The sequence below is a fragment of the Oncorhynchus nerka genome, linkage group LG5 (assembly GCF_034236695.1).
Source record: "Oncorhynchus nerka isolate Pitt River linkage group LG5, Oner_Uvic_2.0, whole genome shotgun sequence".
Classification (NCBI taxonomy): Eukaryota; Metazoa; Chordata; class Actinopteri; order Salmoniformes; family Salmonidae; genus Oncorhynchus; species Oncorhynchus nerka.
The window spans coordinates 10,843,149-10,867,433 of NC_088400.1; the positions used below are offsets into that span (position 1 = coordinate 10,843,149).

Below are 24,285 nucleotides of genomic sequence, written 5' to 3' on the forward strand. Positions count from 1 at the left end.
TATATTCACCAGTCTGCTATATTCACCAGTCTGCTATATTCACCAGTCTGCTATATTCACCAGTCTGCTATATTCCCCAGTCTGCCTATATTCCCCAGTCTGCCTATAGACTGCTATATTCACCAGTCTGCTATATTCACCAGTCTGCCTATAGACTGCTATATTCACCAGTCTGCCTTTAGACTGCTATATTCACCAGTCTGCCTTTAGACTGCTATATTCACCAGTCTGCCTTTAGACTGCTATATTCACCAGTCTGCCTTTAATCTGCTATATTCCCCAGTCTGCCTTTAATCTGCTATATTCCCCAGTCTACCTTTAGACTGCTATATTCCCCAGTCTACCTTTAGACTGCTATATTCCCCAGTCTACCTTTAGACTGCTATATTCACCAGTCTACCTTTAGACTGCTATATTCACCAGTCTACCTTTAGACTGCTATATTCACCAGTCTACCTTTAGACTGCTATATTCACCAGTCTACCTTTAGACTGCTATATTCCTAAGTCTACCTTTAGACTGCTATATTCACCAGTCTACCTTTAGACTGCTATATTCACCAGTCTGCTATATTCCCCAGTCTGCCTATAGACTGCTATATTCACCAGTCTGCTATATTCACCAGTCTGCTATATTCACCAGTCTGCTATATTCACCAGTCTGCTATATTCACCAGTCTGCTATATTCCCCAGTCTGCCTATATTCCCCAGTCTGCCTATATTCCCCAGTCTGCCTATAGACTGCTATATTCACCAGACTGCTATATTCACCAGTCTGCTATATTCACCAGTCTGCCTATAGACTGCTATATTCACCAGTCTGCCTTTAGACTGCTATATTCACCAGTCTGCCTTTAGTCTGCTATATTCCCCAGTCTACCTTTAGACTGCTATATTCCCCAGTCTACCTTTAGACTGCTATATTCCCCAGTCTACCTTTAGACTGCTATATTCCCCAGTCTACCTTTAGACTGCTATATTCCCCAGTCTACCTTTAGACTGCTTTATATTCCCCAGTCTACCTTTAGACTTTATACTGTCTACCTTTATATTCCCCAGTCTACCTTTAGACTGCTATATTCCCCAGTCTACCTTTAGACTGCTATATTCCCCAGTCTACCTTTAGACTGCTATATTCCCCAGTCTACCTTTAGACTGCTATATTCCCAGTCTACCTTTAGACTGCTATATTCACCAGTCTACCTTTAGACTGCTATATTCACCAGTCTACCTTTAGACTGCTATATTCCCCAGTCTACCTTTAGACTGCTATATTCACCAGTCTGCTATATTCACCAGTCTGCTATATTCACCAGTCTGCTATATTCACCAGTCTGCTATATTCACCAGTCTGCCTATATTCACCAGTCTGCCTATATTCCCCAGTCTGCCTATATTCCCCAGTCTGCCTATATTCCCCAGTCTGCCTATATTCCCCAGTCTGCCTATAGACTGCTATATTCCCCAGTCTGCTATATTACCCAGTCTGCTATATTCCCCAGTCTGCCTATATTCCCCAGTCTGCCTATATTCCCCAGTCTGCCTATAGACTGCTATATTCACCAGTCTGCTATATTCACCAGTCTGCTATATTCCCCAGTCTGCCTATAGACTGCTATATTCCCCAGTCTGCCTATATTCCCCAGTCTGCCTATAGACTGCTATATTCACCAGTCTGCTATATTCACCAGTCTGCCTATAGACTGCTATATTCCCCAGTCTGCTATATTACCCAGTCTGCTATATTCCCCAGTCTGCTATATTCCCCAGTCTGCTATATTCCCCAGTCTGCTATATTCCCCAGTCTGCTATATTCCCCAGTCTGCTATATTCCCCAGTCTGCTATATTCACCAGTCTGCCTATAGACTGCTATATTCCCCAGTCTGCCTATAGACTGCTATATTCACCAGTCTGCTATATTCCCCAGTCTGCCTATAGACTGCTATATTCCCCAGTCTGCTATATTACCCAGTCTGCTATATTCCCCAGTCTGCCTATATTCCCCAGTCTGCCTATAGACTGCTATATTCACCAGTCTGCTATATTCACCAGTCTGCTATATTCACCAGTCTGCCTATAGACTGCTATATTCACCAGTCTGCCTGTCCTTTTTAATAGTATAACTCATCATCACACAGTAAACAACTAAAAGCACTTACTGTAGATTTCTGTAGATAAATTCAAATGTTTAGCATGTTGCCATTCGTCAGTCTCCGAGCCTTACCTTCGGTCGAACCCCCAGGAACCCAGAGCAGTTGGACGCTCCACATTTACATACTGTCTTCCCGTTACCAAGACACTCCAGGTTGTAGTTGAAGGTCAACTCCACACCTGCACACAAATAAAGATACCTGTACAGAACCTGGCAGTGTATCTTTACACATTACAAAGATACTTTTGGTCACAAGCCCTAGTGCCTGAGGAATGGAAATGGAACCGGGCTCCAGTAGTTAGTAACAGAAATGGAACCGGGCTCCAGTAGTTAGTAACAGAAATGGAACCGGGCTCCAGTAGTTAGTAACAGAAATGGAACCGGGCTCCAGGAGTTAGTAACAGAAATGGAACCGGGCTCCAGTAGTTAGTAACAGAAATGGAACCGGGCTCCAGTAGTTAGTAACAGAAATGGAACCAGGCTCCAGTAGTTAGTAACAGAAATGGAACCGGGCTCCAGTAGTTAGTAACAGAAATGGAACCAGGCTCCAGTAGTTAGTAACAGAAATGGAACCAGGCTCCAGTAGTTAGTAACAGAAATAGAACCAGGCTCCAGTAGGTTTGTTAGTACTTCCTCTGACCTTCGGGGATGTCCTCCAGGGCAAAGAGCCCCACCCTGGTGTCTCCGTTTACCGTCCACTTCTGGGTCTCACAGTTGGGCTGGCAGCAGTGATTCATGAACCTCGCCTGGTTCCCCTTGGGTCCAGCGTCTATGATCCGGTCCTTGTCCAGAGTGAGCATGTAGAAGTTACAGATGTCGTTCTCTTGAGCATGTTTGATCCTGGCTCTGCACTCCTCCTCGTCTATCACCTCCCCCACGTACTCATTCACAAATGCACCCTGAGAGAGAGAGAGAGAGAGAGGAGAGCACAGACTCTGGTTATAATCCAGCTGATACAAAACACCTTTTACATCACAGACACAGCAGTATGGATGTTAAATATACTACTGTATGTCCACATCTTAAAACAAGATCATCAAGGATTATCAGGGATAAAGGGCCTTGGAATTGAATTGAAAATTCTTTATTTATCCCAATTATGTAGGCAGCCATGCACAACTGTAGTGGGACAAGGTTCTCTTAACAAAACAGAAACACAAGGGGAACTGTTTTGTGTTGTAGTTTGATACTCTAGTCTGTACCTTCTTGATGTCGGAGACGCCCCGTAGCCCCCAGCCTCGTGACAAGGTTCTGAAGATCTCCACCTGGGTGTACTGTCTCTTGGTGTAACTCTGGTTCAGACACCTCTCCCCTGCCAAACACACCTGAGGGTGGCACTCATACATCAACATGCGGTTGATGCACTCGGAGTCCATGCCACACGGGTTCTCATCAGACGCCTTGCAGTTACAGCGAGGCACCTCCGATAGGTCCGCTGTGATGATCTGGACCTTGCCAATTGGTCGGTTCACCTGAGAAGAATAAGCACTTGAGATAAGCGGATGCAATTCAAACTTCTGCGTGAATTATGCATGGAGAAGGTTTAAAGGGGCAGTACCTTGATGTGTCTGTAGGGAGAAGTTTTAAAGGGGCAGTACCTTGATGTGTCTGTAGGGAGAAGGTTTAAAGGGGCAGTACCTTGATGTGTCTGTAGGGAGAAGGTTTAAAGGGGCAGTACCTTGATGTGTCTGTAGGGAGGAGGTTTAAAGGGGCAGTACCTTGATGTGTCTGTTGGGAGAATGTTTAAAGGGGCGGTACCTTGATGTGTCTGTAGGGAGAAGGTTTAAAGGGGCGGTACCTTGATGTGTCTGTAGGGATGAGGTTTAAAGGGGCGGTACCTTGATGTGTCTGTAGGGAGGAGGTTTAAAGGGGCAGTACCTTGATGTGTCTGTAGGGATGAGATTTAAAGGGGCGGTACCTTGATGTGTCTGTAGGGATGAGGTTTAAAGGGGCGGTACCTTGATGTGTCTGTAGGGAGGAGGTTTAAAGGGGCGGTACCTCGATGTGTCTGTAGGGATGAGGTTTAAAGGGGCGGTACCTTGATGTGTCTGTAGGGATGAGGTTTAAAGGGGCGGTACCTTGATGTGTCTGTAGGGATGAGGTTTAAAGGGGCAGTACCTTGATGTGTCTGTAGGGATGAGATTTAAAGGGGCAGTACCTTGATGTGTCTGTAGGGAGGAGGTTTAAAGGGGCAGTACCTTGATGTGTCTGTAGGGAGGAGGTTTCTTGTCGTTCCTCCTGTCCTCCTGAAGCTGTCTCATTTCCTTCTCAGCCTGAAGAGCTATGAACCGCTCAGCTGTTTCATTCAGAGCTGAAAGGAAACGGAAGTTAGATTTATCAGCTATGTGGTACCTGGAAACATCTCTATTGTTTAAGACTTTTGGCATTTCTTCCTAAAATGAAGTCTATTGTTTGTTATATATTCTATTATAACCAGGTAAAGGAGGTTTCTTTCGAACCTTTCTTGTAGATGGCGTCACAACCCTTCCCCATCTTGTCCCTGTTGTTGGCATCTCCCTCCATGTAAGGGAAGACTCGGGCCTGGTAGGTCCAGGCGTAGTCCTTAGAACCAAAGAACTGAACGGGGAACTCCCCCACCTCATGTTTCATACGGAGAATCTTCTCTGGGATGTTCTTAGGAAGACACACCTCCGCAGGCCACCACCTGAACAAAGGATTGGAGATTTTACATAGTGTATACAAAACATTAGGAACACCTGCTCCTTCCATGACAGACTGACCAGGTGAATCCAGGTGAAAGCTATGATCCTTTATTGATGTCCCCTGTTAAGTCCACTTCAATCAGTGTAGATGAAGGGGAGGAGACATGCTAAAGAGGGATTGTTAAGCCTTGAGACAATAGAGACATGGATTGTGTCTGTGTGTCATTCAGAGGGTGACTGGGCAAGACAAAAGATTGAAGTGCCTTTGAACGGGGTATGGTAGTAGGTGCCAGGCACACGGGTTTGTGTCAAGAACTGCAACACTGCTGGGTTTCACCCTCAACAGTTTCCTGTGTGTATCAAGAATGGTCCCCCACCCAAAGGACATCCAGCCAACTTGACACAACTGTGGAAAGCATTGGAGTCAACGCTTTCAACACCTTGTAGAGTCCATGCCCCGACGAATTGAGGCTGTTCTGAGGGGAAAAGAGGGGGGTGTTAAAAAGGCTGTGGCGGTAATGACATCATGTCTGCCGGTTATTGTCACGCAAAAGACGTCCGGTCTCACTGTAATTTACCGTTAATTAACAAACACATTTAGCATCTCCAGGCCTCCTTGCATTCAAGCCTCTGATGCACACCTTTGGAACATCTACATTTAAATAAAGGTTAAATAATGTTTTTTGTGTTTTTTTTCAAGTCTAATACATCTATTTAATATACACCATCACAATACATTCATTATTTATTTTAGGCAGGTCTAAAAAAACATTATGAAATTAAGAAATTTTATTTCAGATGAACAGAATATGAGTTAGCCTATTGAATGTAATTCGGCTATGCGCCATGCTGTAGGCTAGTTCATTTAGCAGACAAGATATGCTTATAAGTCCCGTTCCATTATTTTATATTGAATGGTTTTATAGTACGAAGCATATTTGTTCCATTCCGGAGCGAGTGCATGTATGAAGTAGCTCTGTTGAGTGTAAAAGGGATCATTTGAAACAGGTCCTATACACTAGAGTTATTTGGCAACTTTAGCTGTGCGTGATACAAACCTTAGAATGTCTTACATGCTGACCATACCGGACACGTCACATGGGCGAACGTTGCAAAATAAATGTACACATACATGTTATTCAAATCATTGCACCCACACGGTTCCCTCGCGCCAGCGTCTGCGTTGCCAACGAGCGTCTGCGTTGCCAACGAGCGTCTGCGTTGCCAACGAGCGTCTGCGTTGCCAAGGCGCTAAAATAGAAGTCACTTCTATTTGTGACGCTAAATGCGGTGCAAGTCCTGCCTCTCCCATCTCCTCATTGGTTTATAGAAGCAGATACCCACGTGCCATCTCCTCATTGGTTATACCCACGTGGATGATTGAAAGATGAACTGAGGTCGGTCTGTTGTTGTGGTAATCCTATGAAAGTTAGATGCCAATCACCAAGAAGAAAAAGCCTGGAGAAATGACTAGAAACGATTCGGATGACTAGAAACAATGAGAAAACGACAATTTTGTGTGTGGATTAATGTTCGGAGTAGAGAACCTTGTGCATTTCAGGTAAAATAACAACTGAACGTTTATATCCCAGGACAAATTAGCTAGCAACAGCAAACTAGCTAGCTCAATTTCCATAAATAGTTAACGCTTTACAACCTGTCCCCAAATGAATATTTTATTTTTTATTGATTTAACTAGGCAAGTCAGTTAATTAAGAACAAATATGTATTTACAATGACGGCCTAGGGTTAACAGCCTTGTTCAGGGGCAGAATGGCGGACGTTGGGCATGGACTTGGAAATCAAAACATACACTACATGCCAAAAGGATGTGGACACCTGGTTGTCAAACATCTCATTCTAAAATCATGGGCATTAATATGGATTTGGTCCCCCCTTTGCTGTTACAACAGCCTCTACTCTTCTGGAAAGGCTTTCCACTAGATGTTGGAACATTGTTGCAGGGACTTGCTTCCATTCAGTCACAAGAGCATTAGTGAGTGTCATGCTGAAACAGGAATGGGCCTTGCCCAAACGGTTACCACAAAGTTGGAAGCACAGAATTGTCTAGAATATCATTGTATCCTGCAGTGTTAAGATTTCCCTTCACTGGAACTAAGGGGCCTAGCCCGAAGCATGAAAAACAGCCAGATACCATTATTCTTCCTCCACCAAACTTTACAGTTGGCACTATGCACTCGGGCAGGTAGCGTTCTCCTGGTATAGCCAAACCCATATTTGTCCGTTGGACTGCCAGATGGTGAAGCGTGATTCATCACTCCAGAGAACGTGTTTCCACTGCTCCAGAGTCCAATGGCGGCGAGCTTTACACCACTCCAGCTGATGCTTGGCATTGAGCATAGTGATCTTAGGCTTGTGTGCGGCTGCTCGGCCATGGAAACCCATTTCATGAAGATCCCGACGAACAGTTCTTGTGCTGATGTTGCTTCTAGAGGCAGGTTGGATCTCAGTAGTGAGTGTTGCAACCGAGGACAGACTATTTTTACGTGCTACGCTCTTCAGCACTCGGCAATCCCGTTCTGTGAGCTTGTGTGGCCTACCACTTCGTGGTTGAGCCGTTGTTGCTCCTAGACGTTTCCATTTCACAATTACAGCACTTACATTTGACCTGGGCAGCTCTAGCAGGACAGAAATATGACTTGTTGGAAAGGTGGCATCTTATGATGGTGCCATGTTGAAAGTCACTGAGCTCTTCAGTACAGGCTATTCTACTGCCAATGTTTGTCTATGGAGATTGCATGGGTGTCCACATATTTTTGTATCTATAGTGTATATGGGCTGCATGATATGACTAAAGGCTATTGATGATTTGAGAAAGTAGAAAAAAACGCTTGCTCTCTGTTCCTTGCCTCAGGCTGCACATGCTGTTCTCTCAACTAGTGATCATATATTCACTAATATGTCAAATTAGTTTTGATTTACAATGGCTCATTATCAAAATGGGCCAGGAACAAGGGAGGGGATAAAAGACATGTCATCCACATGCACTCCAATAGTGAATGGAGGCTGCTTTCCCTCCGGCTCCTTTTTCAGGCGACTCTGGTTATTTCACTCCAAGCATCAACCACTGTTTGAGGAGCATGCAGCCTCTCGCTGCACGACAGGTGATATTCTGCCCAAATTCTGTATGTCATGGCATTTACCCAGTGCTTAATTTGGGAAACCTAGTGAAAACTGTTCGGGAACATCGACAGTGACATGTATTTACAACAAAACATTTCCTTTAGCTGTTGACCGCCCCTCTCTCTGCGTGCCGGAGAAAGGAATGAAGGAGAGAGATATTCTGAAAGGTCATGTTTCACCCAATTAATTATGAACATAAAAAAATTAAAAATTAAAAGCCCTATGATTATAGGCTATTCAAAAATCGCAGATTCACTATAACTCCAGGGTTAGCAGCCCTACACTATCAATTTGGGGGGCAGGGTAGCCTAGTGGTTAGAGCGTTGGACTAGTAACCGAAAGGTTGCAAGTTCAAATCCCCGAGCTGACAAGGTACAAATCTGTCGTTCTGCCCCTGAACAGGCAGTTAACCCACTGTTCTAGGCTGTCATTGAAAATAAGAATTTGTTCTTAACTGACTTGCCTAGTAAAATAAAAAATAAAAAAATCAATGAACCAACAGAATGTTCTAGAACTCTACCTTCTCTCCCTGACGAGAACTTTTAGAGAGTAGCAGAAGGTAAGCAGTCCACCCAGTATGCATTATAATACAGTCCTCACTCAAAGGTCATTACTACAATTTGTTTAATTTTGAAATATAGGCTAGACCAACTAAAACCATAAAAAACATTTTTTTTTAAATTCTGCCGTGCATAATATGCGTTAGTCCATGTATTATATTTCGGGCTTAGGCTCATAGGCCTCAGTTTCAACCTGCTGTTGAATTTTTTTCTTCAAATTGATCAATCACAGTGAGGTGAGTTTTAAAAAGCAAGATACTGTTTTGATGATCAGTGTTTTGATGTGATTTTTGAATGCATTTGCATTGATGTCAGAGTGGTTAGAGGGAAACTAGAGCCCTGAGTACCAGGCCATTAGGACCTGATGGAGGGAAACTAGAGCCCTGAGTACCAGGCCATTAGGACCTGATGGAGGGAAACTAGAGCCCTGAGTACCAGGCCATTAGGACCTGATGGAGGGAAACTAGAGCCCTGAGTACCAGGCCATTAGGACCTGATGGAGGGAAACTAGAGCCCTGAGTACCAGGCCATTAGGACCTGATGGAGGGAAACTAGAGCCCTGAGTACCAGGCCATTAGGACCTGATGGAGGGAAACTAGAGCCCTGAGTACCAGGCCATTAGGACCTGATGGAGAGACAATAGAGAGTCGCATCACGCAGCCTTAGACTGTATTAAAAATCTAAACATATAGCCCAACATTTTGTAGAACAACAAGTTGCATAAATAACTGTAAATGAAGCATATAGGAGGACCTGTTACTTAACTGCTCAACACAGAATAGCCGCATGTGAACACTCCCTCTAATGGTTTGGAGAAAATATCCTTTCTATTTTATTATGCTTTTTTCAATACTATAAAATAATGTCACGGAATTCTAAGCAAACATTGTCTGCTAAATCAACAGCCATTTGGCATAGCCAGATCAGGGCCTAACATAAGGACAAGTCAGTGTGCTATTCTGTTCTTCTGTAATAGACTACATTTTCTTCATATCATGCTTCTTTTGACCTGTCTAAAATAAATAAATGGCTTTATTGTGAAGATGTTGGCTATATTACATGTATTTATTAGACTTTTTACAATGTAGATGTTCCAAAGGTCTGCACCAGTGGCTTGTAGGCTATGTGTGCAAGCCAGGAGATGCTAAATGTGTCTATGTTAACTAGAGGTCGGCCGATTAATCGGAATGGTCAATTAATTAGCGCCGATTTCAAGTTTTCATAACAATCGGAAATCCGTATTTTTGGACACCGTTTTTGCAGATAAAAAAAATATATATATATTTTTTTACACCTTTATTTAATAAGAACACATTCTTATTTTCAATGACTGCATAGGAAGGGTGGGTTAACTGCCTCGTTCAGGGGCAGAATGACAGATTTTGACCTTGTCAGCTCGGGGGATCCAATCTTGCAACCTTACAGTTAACGAGTCCAACGCAATAACCACAAGGAGACTGCCTGTTACGCGAATGCAGTAATCCAAGATAAGTTGCTAGCTAGCATTAAACTTATCTTATAAAAAACAATCAATCAATCATAATCACTAGTTAACTACACATGGTTGATGATATTACTAGATATTATCTAGCGTGTCCTGCGTTGCGTATAATCTGACTGAGCATACAAGTATCTGACTGAGCGGTGGTAGGCAGAAGCAGGCGCGTAAACATTCATTCAAACAGCACTTTTGTGCGTTTTGACAGCAGCTCTTCGTTGTGCGTCAAGCATTGCGCTGTTTATGACTTCAAACCTATCAACTCCTGAGATGAGGCTTGTGTAACCGAAGTGACGTTTCAAACGTCACTCGCTCGCTCTGAGCCTTGGAGTGGTTGTTCCCCTTGCTCTGCATGAGTAACGCTGCTTTGAGGGTGGCTGTTGTCAATGTGTTCCTGGTTCGAGCCCATGTAGCGACGAGGAGAGGGATGGAAGCTATACTGTTACACTGGCAATACTAAAGTGCCTATAAGAACATCCAATAGTCAAAGGTTAATGAAATACAAATGGTATAGAGAGAAATAGTCCTATAATTCCTATAATAATTACAACCTAAAACTTCTTACCTGGGAATATTGAAGACTCCTGTTAAAAGGAACCACCAGCTATCATATGTTCTCCTGTTCTGAGCAAGGAACTGAAACGTTAGCTTTCTTACATGGCAAATATTGCACTTTTACTTTCTTCTCCAACACTTTGTTTTTGCATTATTTAAACCAAATTGAACATGTTTCATTATTTATTTGAGGCTAAATTGATTTTTATTGATGTATTCTATTAAGTTAAAATAAGTGTTCATTCAGTATTGTTGTAATTGTCATTATTACAACAAAAAAAAAAAATTAAATGTTAATTTTTTTTAAAATATATATATATATTTTTTTTTATTATTATTTTTTTTAAATCGTCCGATTAATCGGTATCGGCTTTTTTGGTCCTCCAATAATCGGTATCGGCGTTGAAAAATCATAATCGGTCGACCTCTAATGTTAACTAACGGTCAATTACCGTGAGACCGGCAGGTATCTGCTTGACAATCACCGGCTGACTAAACTTTGTGACTGCCACAGCCCTAGTTGCCGCCACACCGGCTATCATGAGTCATGACCGCTGTAAAATTCTACGTGACTATTGATTCACGGTAATCTCCTTTTATGCACTAGACATGCACTGTACACACTTCATCAGTCTCTCATTCACAATTTGACAAGCACTTGATAATGCCTAGAATTTTCCTGCGGCATCCCCTTTATGTGGCCGTAATGCCCCCTAAAGAAAAGAAAGAAAATCCATGCCTCTTGCGGCAAGTGGCCGTTGAGCCCTTGGGCTGAATATAATAATTATAATTCCCTTCTCCCTGAGTGATGAGCGCTCCAAATCATCTCCCACTCGCATGTCTCTCCATCAGGTGATCGGGTCTTTCTCACAGGCTACAAGTGAAGACCGACACATCGAAGACTCAACTATGCGCATTCTTATCCAACTCCGAGGTGCATATTGAACATGTCCACATTTACTTTCCGGCAGCCAACAAGATGAGTGACCTAACAAAAGCACGAGCCTATGTCAATCTACCATACCCCATAGTACAAAAGTCCACCTATTCTATGCTGTGCGAGAAGTACATATTCCAAAAATAGTCTGGGACAGTTGTGGGATGCGATAGATCCCAAATTAATACAACCACTAGCATCAAAAAAAATGTTTTTACGCAATGTTGATTAACAATTAGGCTACTTCACATTATAAGCGCAGCAACGTGCACATAGCAGTAGGCTGTAAGCGCAAATGTTTCAATAGCGAGAAAACACCATCATCAAAAGTGAAAGTAAATGCAATTATGCACGTAATGCTTTTATTATAAAGGTGCATTTTTATGGTGAAAATTAAGAGAATGCCAAGATTGTGCAAAGCTGTCATCAAGGCAAAGGGTGGCTGCTTTGAAGAATCTCAAGTATATTTTGATGAACACATTTTTGGTTACTACATGATTCCAAATGTGTTATTTCATAGTTTTGACATCTTCAATATATAAATGTATAATGTACAATGTATAATGTACAATGTATAAAAAAAAGTCAAATTATGAAAAACCCTTGAATGAGTAGGTGTGTCTAAACTTTTAACTGGTACTGTATGTGTGAGTTATTTTGATCTAGAATGGGCCATTATCATATGCACCTGTCTCGAAACAGGGGCAGGGGAAAAATACATATCATCTATGCATTTAAATAGCCGAATTGAGGGTGTTTCTCCCGTGGTTCATGTTCATGCCAGCCAGGTAGACTATACTCCTGATGTAAAGAGAAGCAATGTGCTTACTACTAGGAAAGTTGAGAATATAGTAGGCCTAGCCTATAGAAAGCTGATGGGATCCTCCTCTTTTTAATAGATGCCATCACTCTGTTTTCTCACGCAATTGCATAGCCTATGGAAATGTTGAGTAATAGAGCTCATTGGCTCTCTTGGTGTTTGATTATATTTTCGGTTACATTTGCATTGATGTTAGAGTGATTAGAGGGAGTACCTGGCAGTTAGCAAGTTTGGTAGGCTACCAATGACCATCAGCAGCATCAGAGCTTGGAGAAGCCTAATTACCGTGACTAAACGGTCACATGGAATTTGACTGACTTCATGACTCAGGACCGCTGGTGTGGCGGTAATAGGGTCACCAAAACAGCCCAAGCTGTGTTCTGTCAGAACACTCTGGGAGCTCCAATCAGTGTGCTGTGTTCTGTCAGAACACTCTGGGAGCTCCAATCAGTGTGCTGTGTTCTGTCAGAACACTCTGGGAGCTCCAATCAGTGTGCTGTGTTCTGTCAGAACACTCTGGGAGCTCCAATCAGTGTGCTGTGTTCTGTTAGAACACTCTGGGTGCTCCAATCAGTGTGCTGTGTTCTGTCAGAACACTCTGGGTGCTCCAATCAGTGTGCGGTGTTCTGTCAGAACACTCTGGGTGCTCCAATCAGTGTGCTGTGTTCTGTTAGAACACTCTGGGAGCTCCAATCAGTGTGCTGTGTACGGTCAGAACACTCTGGGTGCTCCAATCAGTGTGTGGTGTTCTGTCAGAACACTCTGGGAGCTCCAATCAGTGTGCTGTGTTCTGTTAGAACACTCTGGGAGCTCCAATCAGTGTGCTGTGTACGGTCAGAACACTCTGGGTGCTCCAATCAGTGTGCTGTGTTCTGTCAGAACACTCTGGGTGCTCCAATCAGTGTGCTGTGTTCTGTCAGAACACTCTGGGTGCTCCAATCAGTGTGCTGTGTTCTGTCAGAACACTCTGGGTGCTCCAATCAGTGTGCTGTGTTCTGTCAGAACACTCTGGGTGCTCCAATCATTGGTCAATATTAGAAAGTGTTCCTAATGTTTGGTGTACTCAGTGTAGATGAGGATTATACACACAGAGATTCTGATCAATAACAATATGACTGGATTTCAGGCACAGATCAAGATATTTGTTTATATGTTGACACGGGAGAAAAGTGTCATTCAGTTGGTTCTGACCAAAAGCATGGATTTTGTTTCTAGAGAACAGTTTTTATTCGACCATGCTGGTCATTTATGAACATTTTAACATCTTGGCCATGTTCTGTTATAATCTCCACCCGGCACAGCCAGAAGAGGACTGGCCACCCCACATAGCCTGGTTCCTCTCTAGGTTTCTTCCTAGGTTTTGGCCTTTCTAGGGAGTTTTTCCTAGCCACCGTGCTTCTACACCTGCATTGCTTGCTGTTTGGGGTTTTAGGCTGGGTTTCTGTACAGCACTTAGAGATATCAGCTGATGTACGAAGGGCTATATAAATAAATTTGATTTGATTTGTTTCTTACCTGAATCTTCCCACTTTAACCCAGAGGATGTCCTTGAAGTGTGGTTTCTTCCCAGCCTTGCAGTCGTTGCAGAACCAGCTCCCCTCGGGCATCTCGATGTTCAGACACTCTTGATGGAAGGCAGCAGGACAGGCCTCGCAGCACAGCAGACTGCCCCCTGCAGGGAGAAAGGAGGAGGTGCAGTTCAGACAACAAGTCAACCAGATGTGACCCAATGACCTCAGGTTGGGTAGGCACAATGCCTCATTTCACTTGAACATTTTTACTCTGTGAGGAGCATAAGTCATCCACATATGATTTCCACCACACTCCTATTCAAATTATTACTCTACCTCTAATAATACCACCAACCCTTGCATAATGGACTCTGTAACACTGAAAACACCCAACCAATCAATCAACCAACCAACAGCAAGCCAACCAGTCACCAACCTTCTGAGCAGACGAAGCACCAGCTGACGTTGATGTGTTCGTGGTTCTTGCAGTTCTTGCGGGGGGTGAAGTGGTTGGGACACAGGAAGCTGTTGTTGGCCAGGACAATGCTGCCTGCCGCCATGCAGTAGTCGTTTGCGTGGTACGCAACAGGGCAGCGCACACAGCGGGTCAGACGACCTAGAAGAGGACCACAGGTCAAAAACCACACAAACACACCAAGCATCTCTACAGCCATGTTAGATCTGTATATAATGGAGACGGAGGGGACGGCTGCTGTTTTTACAGGCTCCTAACCAACTGTGCTATTGTGTTAGTTGTTGTTTGCATTGTTTATAACTCATTTTGTACATAATGTTGCTTCCAATACATTTGATGACAGTTCCCCACGGGACACTGTCAACATCACAACACTGTATCCCCTAGCCGTCTCATGATTGAAAAGAGCTCCTGGATATCAGAACAGCGATAACTCGCCTAAGAACTGGACGAAGCGTTTTTCCTTTAAGGATACACTGCTTTGTCAAGACAAGGCACAAATCCCCGTCAAACAGGGAGGAAAAGAGGGAGGGAAAAAGAGGGAGGGAAAAAGAGGGAGGGAAAAGAGGGAGGGAAAAGAGGGAGGGAAAAAGAGGGAGGAAAAAGAGGGAGGAAAAAGAGGGAGGAGGGCGGGGTGCCTGGTAAGAATCGCAGACGAGGAGGTAAACCACCTCTTCCCTCCGTAGTATTGGTATTGGCCAATCTTTGGAAAACAAACTGGACGATCTACAATTAAGACGATCCTACCAACGGGAACATTAAAAAGTAATATTTTATGTTTCAATGTGTCGTGGCTGAACAACGGTTTTTATTCATTATTTAACCTTTAGTTAACTAGTCAAGTCAGTAAAGAACACATTCTTATTTCCAGTGAAGGCCTACCAAAAGGTCAAAGGTCTCCTGTGGGGACGGGGGCCTGGGATTTAAAAATAAAAGTAGAATCATTATAGGACAAAACACACATCGTGACAAGACACATAAATAAAGAGAGACCTAAGATAACAACATAGCATAGCAGCAACACATAACACAGCATGGTAGCAACACAACATGGTAGCAACACAACACTACATAAAGAGAGACCTAAGACAACAACATAGCATAGCAGCAACACATAACACAGCATGGTAGCAACACAGCATGGTAGCAACACAACACTACATAAAGAGAGACCTAAGACAACAACATAGCATAGCAGCAACACATAACACAACATGGTAGCAACACAACACTACATAAAGAGAGACCTAAGACAACAACATAGCATAGCAGCAACACATAACACAGCATGGTAGCAACACAACATGGTAGCAGCACAAAACATGGTACAAACATTATTGGGCACAGACAACAGCACAAAGGACAAGAAGGTAGAGAAAAACAATACATCCCACACAGCAGCCATAATTGTCAGTAAGAGTGACCATGATTTAGTCTTTGAATGAGGAGATTGAGATAAAACTGTCCAGTTTGAGTGTTTCTCGCAGCTCGTTCCAGTCGCTAGCTGCAGCGAACTGAAAATAACAGAGACCCAAGGACGTGTGTGCTTTGGGGACCTTTAACAGAATATGACTGGCAGAACGGGTGTTGTATGTGGAAGATGAGGGCTACAGTAGCTATCTCAGAGTGAGTCCTAAGAGGGATTTATAAATAAGCATCAACCAGTGGGTCTTGCGACGGGTATATAGAGATGACCAGTTTACAGAAGAGTATAGAGTGCAGTGATGTGTCCTATAAGGAGCATTGGTGGCAAATCTGATGGCAGAATGGTAAAGAACATCTAGCCGCTCGAGAGCAACCTTACCTGCCGATCTATAAATTACATCTCTGTAATCTAGCATGGGTAGGATGGTCATCTGAATCAGGGTTAGTTTGGCAGCTGGGGTGAAAGAGGAGCGGTTATGAAGAGGAAACCAGGTCTACATTTAACTTGGGCCTGCAGCTTTGCTCTGTGCTGAGAGAAGGACAGTGTACCGTCTAGCCAAGTACTTGTATGAGGTGACTACCTCAAGCTCTAAATCCTCAATGGTAGTAATCACACCAGTGGGGAGAGGGGCATTCTTCTTACCAAACCACATGACCTTTGTTTTGGAGATGTTCAGAACAAGTTTAAGGGTAGAGAAAGCTTGTTGGACACTAAGAAAGCTTTGTTGTAGAGCATTTAACACATAATTCACAGAAGGGCCAGTTGAGTATAAGACCAAGATCTGCATATAAATGGATGAGCAAGCTTCCTACTGACTGAGCTATGTTGTTGATGTAAATTGAGAAGAGCGTGGGGCCTAGGATCGAGCCTTGGGGTACTCCCTTGGTGACAGGCAGTGACTGAGACAGCATATTTTCTGACTTTATACACTGCACTCTGAGGTAGTTAGCAAACCAGGCCAAAGACCCCTCAGAGACACCAATACTCCATAGCCGGCCCACAAGAATGGAATGATCTACCATATCAAAAGCCATGGCCAAGTCAATAAAAATAGCAGGACAACATTGCTTAGAATCAAGGGCAATGGTGACATCATTTAGGACCTTTTAGGTTGCAGTGACACATCAATAACCTGAGCGGAAACCAGATTGCATACCAGAGAGAAAACTACAGACATCAAGAAAGCAAGTCAGTTGATTATTGACACGTTTCCCCAACACTTTTGATAAACAGGGCAAAATAGAAACAGGCCTATAACAGTTAGGATCAGCTTGATCTCCCCTTTAAAGAAAGGACCCACCGTGGCTGCCTTCCAACCAATGGGAACTTCCCCAGAGAGGAGAGACAGGTTAAAAAGGTCAGAGATAGGCTTGGCGATGATGGGGGCAGCAACCTTAAAGAAGAAAGGGTCTAAACCATCTGACCCTGATGTTTTTTGGGGTCAAGTTTCAGGAGCTCCTTTAGCACCTCGGACTCGGTGACCACCTGCATGGAGATACTTTGTAACTGGGCAGGGCAGGGGATAAGAGGGAGAAGCATTGGGGCTAGTCGCATTAGAAGGGGTGGTAGATGAGGAAATGTTGGATGGGCAATGAGGCATGGCTGAGTCAAATAGGAATCCTGACTTAATGAAGTAGTGATTAAAGAGCTCAGCCATGTGCTTCTTGTCAGTAACAACCACATCAACATTAAGGGACATGGGCAGCTGTGAGGAGGGTTTATTCTCCAGGTCTTTAACCGTTTTCCAGAACATCTTGGGGTTAGACCCACAGAGAGAGAACTGCTCCTTAAAGTAACTAACTCTGGCACTTATTTCTCATTTGCCTGAACGAGAGCCAGTCAGCCTGAGTATGTTTGTGCCGAGCCTTTCGCCAAACGCAATTGTTGAGTTGAAGTAACTCTGCAAAATCACAGTCGAACCAGGGGTTGAACCTGTTTTTAATTCTCATTTTCTTTAACATTACCACTGAAAATATCAAAAAAGAAGGACCAAGCATCTTTGACAGAGGGGATCAAGCTGATTCTATACCATTTTACAGAGGCCAGTTCATGAAGGAAGGCTTGCTCATTAAAGACTTTTAGCAAGCGTCTACAACAAATCAGGACAGGTCATTTCACTGAGCAGCCATTACGAACACAGGCTGTAAAAACAGTGATCACTAAGGTCATTACAGAAACACCAGACTGATACCTATCAGGATTATTTGTGAGGACAACATCAAGGAGTGTAGCCTTTTCTTGGTGTTTGGAGTCATACCTTGGGGGATTGGTAATAATCTGAGAAAGATTTAGGGAGTCCCATTACTTTAGGACTTGGTCAGGTGGTTTAACCACGACATCTGAATATGCATCAGATGGCAACAAGATCATATTGTACAGCAATTTCATCAGGTAACATGAATACAAAGCCGGTGAGAGGTGGTTAGAATAGGATGGGAGGCCAAAAGTCTGTATAACCAATAGAGAGTCATTGTCCCGAGTGTGGGAACAAACAGTCTGTCCCACGGTTGGGTAAAGAAAGTTTGTGGTCAACAAAGTACGCAGGACTCATGAGGCAAATTTCCAAATAACAAAAAGCACAATAATTTTTTACAAATATATAACAACTTGGGGCTGGCCATTGTAAGTTCAGAGTCACTCGCCCCAACAGTGCCTGTGTACTGGAGGTAAGCAAAAGCTCGGGAGAGAGGAAGGGTAGTGGGGGGGGTACCTGTACCAGACAGGGGGAGACAGGACAGGGCAGACGGTGAACAGAGAGGGATGAGTGTGGTGGGGGTACCTGTACCAGACAGGGGGAGACAGGCCAGGGAGAGAGGGGTGAGTGTGGTGGGGGTACCTGTAGCAGACAGGGAGAGAGGAAGGGTAGGGGGAGAGTGGTGGGGGTACCTGTACTAGACAGGAGAGAGGGGAAGGGTAGGGGGAGAGTGGTGGGGGTACCTGTAGCAGACAGGGAGAGAGAGGAAGGGTAGGGAGTGTGGTGGGGGTACCTGTAGCAGACATGGAGAGAGAGGAAGGGTAGTGAGTGTGGTGGGGGTACCTGTAGCAGACAGGGAGAGAGAGGAAGGGTAGGGAGTGTGGTGGGGTACCTGTACCAGACAGGGGGAGACAGGCCAGGGAGAGAGGGGTGAGTGTGGTGGGGGTACCTGTAGCAGACAGGGAGAGAGAGGAAGGGTAGGGAGTGTGGTGGGGGTACCTGTAGCAGACAGGGAGAGAGAGGAAGGGTAGGGGAGAGTGGTGGGGGTACCTGTACTAGACAGGGAGAGAGAGGAAGGGTAGGGGGAGAGTGGTGGGGGTACCTGTAGCAGACAGGGAGAGAGAGGAAGGGTAGGGAGGAGAGTGGTGGGGGTACCTGTACTAGACAGGGAGAGAGAGGAAGGGTAGGGAGTGTGGTGGGGGTACCTGTAGCAGACAGGGAGAGAGAGGAAGGGAAGGGAGTGTGGTGGGGGTACCTGTAGCAGACAGGGAGAGAGAGGAAGGGTAGGGAGTGTGGTGGGGGTACCTGTAGCAGACAGGGAGAGAGAGGAAGGGTAGGGGGAGAGTGGTGGGGGTACCTGTACTAGACAGGAGAGAGAGGAAGGGTAGGGAGTGTGGTGGGGGTACCTGTAGCAGACAGGGAGAGAGAGGAAGGGTAGGGAGTGTGGTGGGGGTACCTGTACCAGACAGGGGGAGAGAGGAAGGGTAGGGAGTGTGGTGGGGGTACCTGTACCAGACAGGGGAGAGAGGAAGGGTAGGGGGAGAGTGGTGGGGGTACCTGTAGCAGACAGGGAGAGAGAGGAAGGGTAGGGGGAGAGTGGTGGGGGTACCTGTAGCAGACAGGGAGAGAGAGGAAGGGTAGGGGGAGAGTGGTGGGGGTACCTGTAGCAGACAGGGAGAGAGAGGAAGGGTAGGGAGGAGAGTGGTGGGGGTACCTGTAGCAGACAGGGAGAGAGAGGAAGGGTAGGGAGGAGAGTGGTGGGGTACCTGTACAGACAGGGAGAGAGAGGAAGGGTAGGGAGTGTGGTGGGGGAAGCAGGTAGGAGTGTGGTAGGGAGGGGTGGGGTACCTGTACCAGACAGGGAGAGAGAGGAAGGGTAGGGGAGTGTGGTGGGGGTACCTGTAGCAGACAGGAGAGAGAGGAAGGGTAGGGAGGAGTGTGGTGGGGGTACCTGTAGCAGACAGGGGGAGAGAGGAAGGGTAGGGAGGAGAGTGGTGGGGGTACCTGTAGCAGACAGGGAGAGAGAGGAAGGGTAGGGAGGAGAGTGGTGGGGGTACCTGTAGCAGACAGGGAGAGAGAGGAAGGGTAGGGAGGAGAGTGGTGGGGGTACCTGTACCAGACAGGGGGAGACAGGCCAGGGAGAGAGGGGTGAGTGTGGTGGAGGTACCTGTACCAGACAGGGAGAGAGAGGAAGGGTAGGGAGTGTGGTGGGGGTACCTGTAGCAGACAGGGAGAGAGAGGAAGGGTAGGGGGAGTGTGGTGGGGGTACCTGTACCAGACAGGAGAGAGAGGAAGGGTAGTGAGGGAGTGTGGTGGGGATACCTGTACCAGACAGGGGGAGACAGGTGAGGGGTGTGGTGGAGGTACCTGTAGTAGACAGGGGGAGGAGGAAGTGGTGGGGGAGGAGAGTGGTGGAGGTACCTGTACCAGACAGGGGGAGAGAGGAAGGGTAGGGGGAGTGTGGTGGAGGTACCTGTACCAGACAGGGGAGACAGGCCAGGGAGAGGGGTGAGTGTGGTGGAGGTACCTGTACCAGACAGGGGGAGACAGGCCAGGGAGAGAGGGGTGAGTGTGGTGGAGGTACCTGTACCAGACAGGGGGAGAGAGGGGTGAGTGTGGTGGAGGTACCTGTACCAGACAGGGGGAGAGAGGGGTGAGTGTGGTGGAGGTACCTGTACCAGACAGGGGGAGACAGGCCAGGACAGACGATGAACATATCGCCAGGTGGAATCCAAGTAGCAGTGCAGTAGGAAATGGGAGTAGGTGTCACACCCACTTGGGAGAAGCCTTTATTTCTGGAGGCAGATTTCTTGTAGAAAATGACAGTCTCTGAGCAGCAGGAGGGGTCTTCAAGGCCTCCGGGTTTGGGTGGGGTCGCCTGCCATTTGTTTATCATGTTTTGTTGTGTGCAGAGGTGAAAGTAAGGTGGTCCGGTCCGGCGTCAGGGTAAAATAAATAGTGGGTATGCCGTACCAGTAAAACATGAACCCATCACAATAATCAAACAAAATGTCAAGAAAACTGTAGGCTATTATTACACCACGTGATCATTACCTCATGTCAGAGACAAAAACGAGCAAATGGACTAGAAAACGGGGGGTAGGTAGGTGGCCTACGCTCCTAAACGCGATGTGGTTTGACGAGAACACTCACATTTTGCCAAGGCAAGACATGAACGGACCGACACAGAGACACGAGGACAGCAGTACCACACATAAATTCCGGCCTAATGACAATCGCCAAATATTTTGTGTTACAGATGTCTATTTCCACTCATGACAGTTTGGAGGCTGGAAACACTGAATGTTGCGAGCGGATGAATGTGTGGGGATAGCCTAGTAAAGGAGACCTTTTGAAGTGATTGTTGGACAATCAGATGAAAACATGGTTGTGTTTATGCCACAATAAAAGGGTAATACATTTCAAGGTGAAATGACATATCTTTACGACTACGCCCACAGAGATCCTATTGAGTTAATAGTGCACAAATGTTGGTGCAAGCATGCCCATATAGGAGGTACCGGGTAGAAATGAATTCTACTTTACCCCTGGTTCTATCAAAGCAGAGTGGAACTGGAACCTACTTTTGGAAATGCAGGGGTTGAGGGGGTTGGTGATGTGGCAGGACAGACAGACGTGGAGGGAGCAGCGAACCCCTTTATTCTGGGGCTGGGTGGGTGTGTGTTTCAGGATGCACTCGTTGTGATAGAACTTCCCACATACAGGCACCATGCACCTCTTCACACCGTCGCCAGACTTCTTACACACAAAGCACGTGTGGATCCCTGCAATGGAAAAGATACACTCTGAGCTTTGTGATACACCAAAGCAGCTTACATACAGTTGTGGGTATTGATACAGAATACCTCTGTCAGATGCAGAGATATGGTCTATGAGCATGGCAGTATCACTGTAAAGGTGTAAGAACTCAGTAACGGTGTTAAGCCAAGGTGAATATGTGTATAGGTGAGGCTGCACCAGGTGTACATGGCTCCTGTAAGATTAGAATGGTGCCAGGTAGCGGTGAAGAGCGTTAGGCCAGTAACCGAAAAGTTGCTGGTTCAAATCCCAGAGCCGAATAGGTGAAAAATCTGTCGATGTGCCCTTGAGCGAGGCACTAAACCCTAATTGCTCCTGTAGGTTGTTTTGGATAAGAGCGTCCGCTAAATGAGTCAAATGACAGACAGGTGTACAGGGATAGGTAGAGACTCACCTTTAGTGCATTCACAACAGATGAACTTCCCTCTAGGGGCTTCTAATAGGCCGATACACTGCAGGTGGAACGCCCCACAGCACTGGCCCTCACACAGCAGCAGCTCACCTGTCCTCTCACACACCTGCAAGACACACACACACATATTTTTAGTCAGTACTCCCAAATCTCATTCATCACCCGGCTATTAGGAACAGTTATTTCTGAACTAATGTGAGAAAGCCTGGAAATCAAACTTAAGAGCTATTTTTTTACTGTTCCTGCCTCTACAAAATAGAAAGGTTGTGGCATGTTGTTGGTTGACCTACCTGACAGACATTCTCCTTCATGGACGCAGCTCCTCCTTTTTCTCCTGTGTTCTTCTTAGTGCTGGAGACCAGGGACCCTTCACCAGGTAGGGAGAAACTGTCATTCAGACCAGGAGAGAACACCTGGAGGAGAGGTGTTATTACACAAAATATTGGTTACGGTGTAGGGGTTTAGCACCCTGTTGTACAGCACTGGTACAATGATACCACAGGTGTAGGGGTTTAGCACCCTGTTGTACAGCACTGGTACAATTATACCACAGGTGTAGGGGTTTAGCACCCTGTTGTACAGCACTGGTACAATGATACCACAGGTGTAGGGGTTTAGCACCCTGTTGTACAGCACTGGTTTAGCACCCTGTTGTACAGCACTGGTACAATGATACCACAGGTGTAGGGGTTTAGCACCCTGTTGTACAGCACTGGTACAATGATACCACAGGTGTAGGGGTTTAGCACCCTGTTGTACAGCACTGGTACAATGATACCACAGGTGTAGGGGTTTAGCACCCTGTTGTACAGCACTGGTACAATGATACCACAGGTGAATGCTGACATCATAGCATGAAACTAGTCATCTTTTCACACAGGTTGAAAAAGTTGTTTATGCTGACCTCAGGTTTGGGTGTCCTCTCTCCGTTGCTGTGGCTCTCTCCTCCCACCCCAGGACTGATCTTCTCGGTCTCTTCCTTGGGGGTGAGGAGCACCGTAGGGCTAGAGGGCCGGGCAGGAGAGGAGCCCTGCAGAGAAACCATGCTCTCTGGAGGTGTCACGCTGGATACAGGCACTTCTTTCTTCACAGACTTTACCTGTTATAGAAATTACATAGAGTACCAGTCAAAAGTTTGGACACACCTACTGATTCAAGGGTTTTTCTTTATTTTTTACTATTTTCTACATTGTAGAATAATAGTGAAGACATCAAAACTATGAAATAACATATGGAATCATGTAGTAACCAAATAAGGTGTTAAATCTAAATATATTTTATATTTGAGATTCCTCAAAGTAGCAAAAATCTCAACTTTGGACTCATCAGACCAAAGGACAAATTTCCACCGGTCTAATGTCCATTGCTCATGTTTGTTGGCCCAAGCAAGTCTCTTCTTATTATTGGTGTCCTTTAGTAGTGGTTTCGTTGCAGCAATTTGACCATGAAGGCCTGATTCATGCAGTCTCCTCTGAACAGTTGATGTTGAGATGTGTATGTTACTTGAACTCCTTGAAGTATTTATTTGGGCTGAAATTACTGAGGTGCAGTTAACTCGAATGAACTTATCCTCTGCAGCAGAGGTACAGTGGCTTGCGAAAGTATTCACACCCCTTGGTATTTTTCCTATTTTGTTGCCTTACAACCTGGAATTAAAATTGATTTTTGGGGGGTTTGTATAATTTGATTTACACAACATGCCTACCACTTTGAAGATACAAAACATTTGTGAAACAAACAAGAAATAAAACTTGAGCGTGCATAACTATTCACCCCCCCAAAGTCAATACTTTGTAGAGCCACTTTTTTCAGCAATTACAGCTGCACGTCTCATGGGGTATGTCTCTATAAGCTTGGCACATCTAGCCACAGGGATTTTTGTCCATTAATCAAGGCAAAACTGCTCCAGCGCCTTCAAGTTGGATGGGTTCCGCTGGTGTCTTGCAATCTTTAAGTCATTCCACAGACTCTCAATTGGATTGAGGTCTGGGCTTTGACTAGGCCATTCCAAGACATTTAAATGTTTCCCCTTACACCACTCAAGTGTTGCTTTAGCAGTATGCTTAGGGTCATTGTCCTGCTGGAAGGTGAACCTCCGTCCCAGTCTCAATTCTCTGG

General features: G+C 45.3%; 1 protein-coding gene across 1 annotated transcript in view; it reads right to left on the minus strand.

The window, feature by feature from the left end:
• Positions 1-24,285, minus strand: part of LOC115129191 (histone-lysine N-methyltransferase, H3 lysine-36 specific-like) — a 43,403-nt gene that overhangs the window by 7,423 nt on the left and 11,695 nt on the right. Inside the window, exons 10-20 of the mRNA XM_065018352.1 lie at positions 23,072-23,266; positions 22,458-22,580; positions 22,150-22,273; positions 21,521-21,721; positions 14,278-14,457; positions 13,846-14,002; positions 4,613-4,818; positions 4,352-4,464; positions 3,356-3,625; positions 2,794-3,052; positions 2,226-2,332 (exon numbers count right to left, since the gene is read on the minus strand). Coding sequence (XP_064874424.1) covers positions 2,226-2,332; positions 2,794-3,052; positions 3,356-3,625; positions 4,352-4,464; positions 4,613-4,818; positions 13,846-14,002; positions 14,278-14,457; positions 21,521-21,721; positions 22,150-22,273; positions 22,458-22,580; positions 23,072-23,266 — 1,935 coding nt within the window. The remainder of the gene's footprint in view (positions 1-2,225; positions 2,333-2,793; positions 3,053-3,355; positions 3,626-4,351; positions 4,465-4,612; positions 4,819-13,845; positions 14,003-14,277; positions 14,458-21,520; positions 21,722-22,149; positions 22,274-22,457; positions 22,581-23,071; positions 23,267-24,285) is intronic.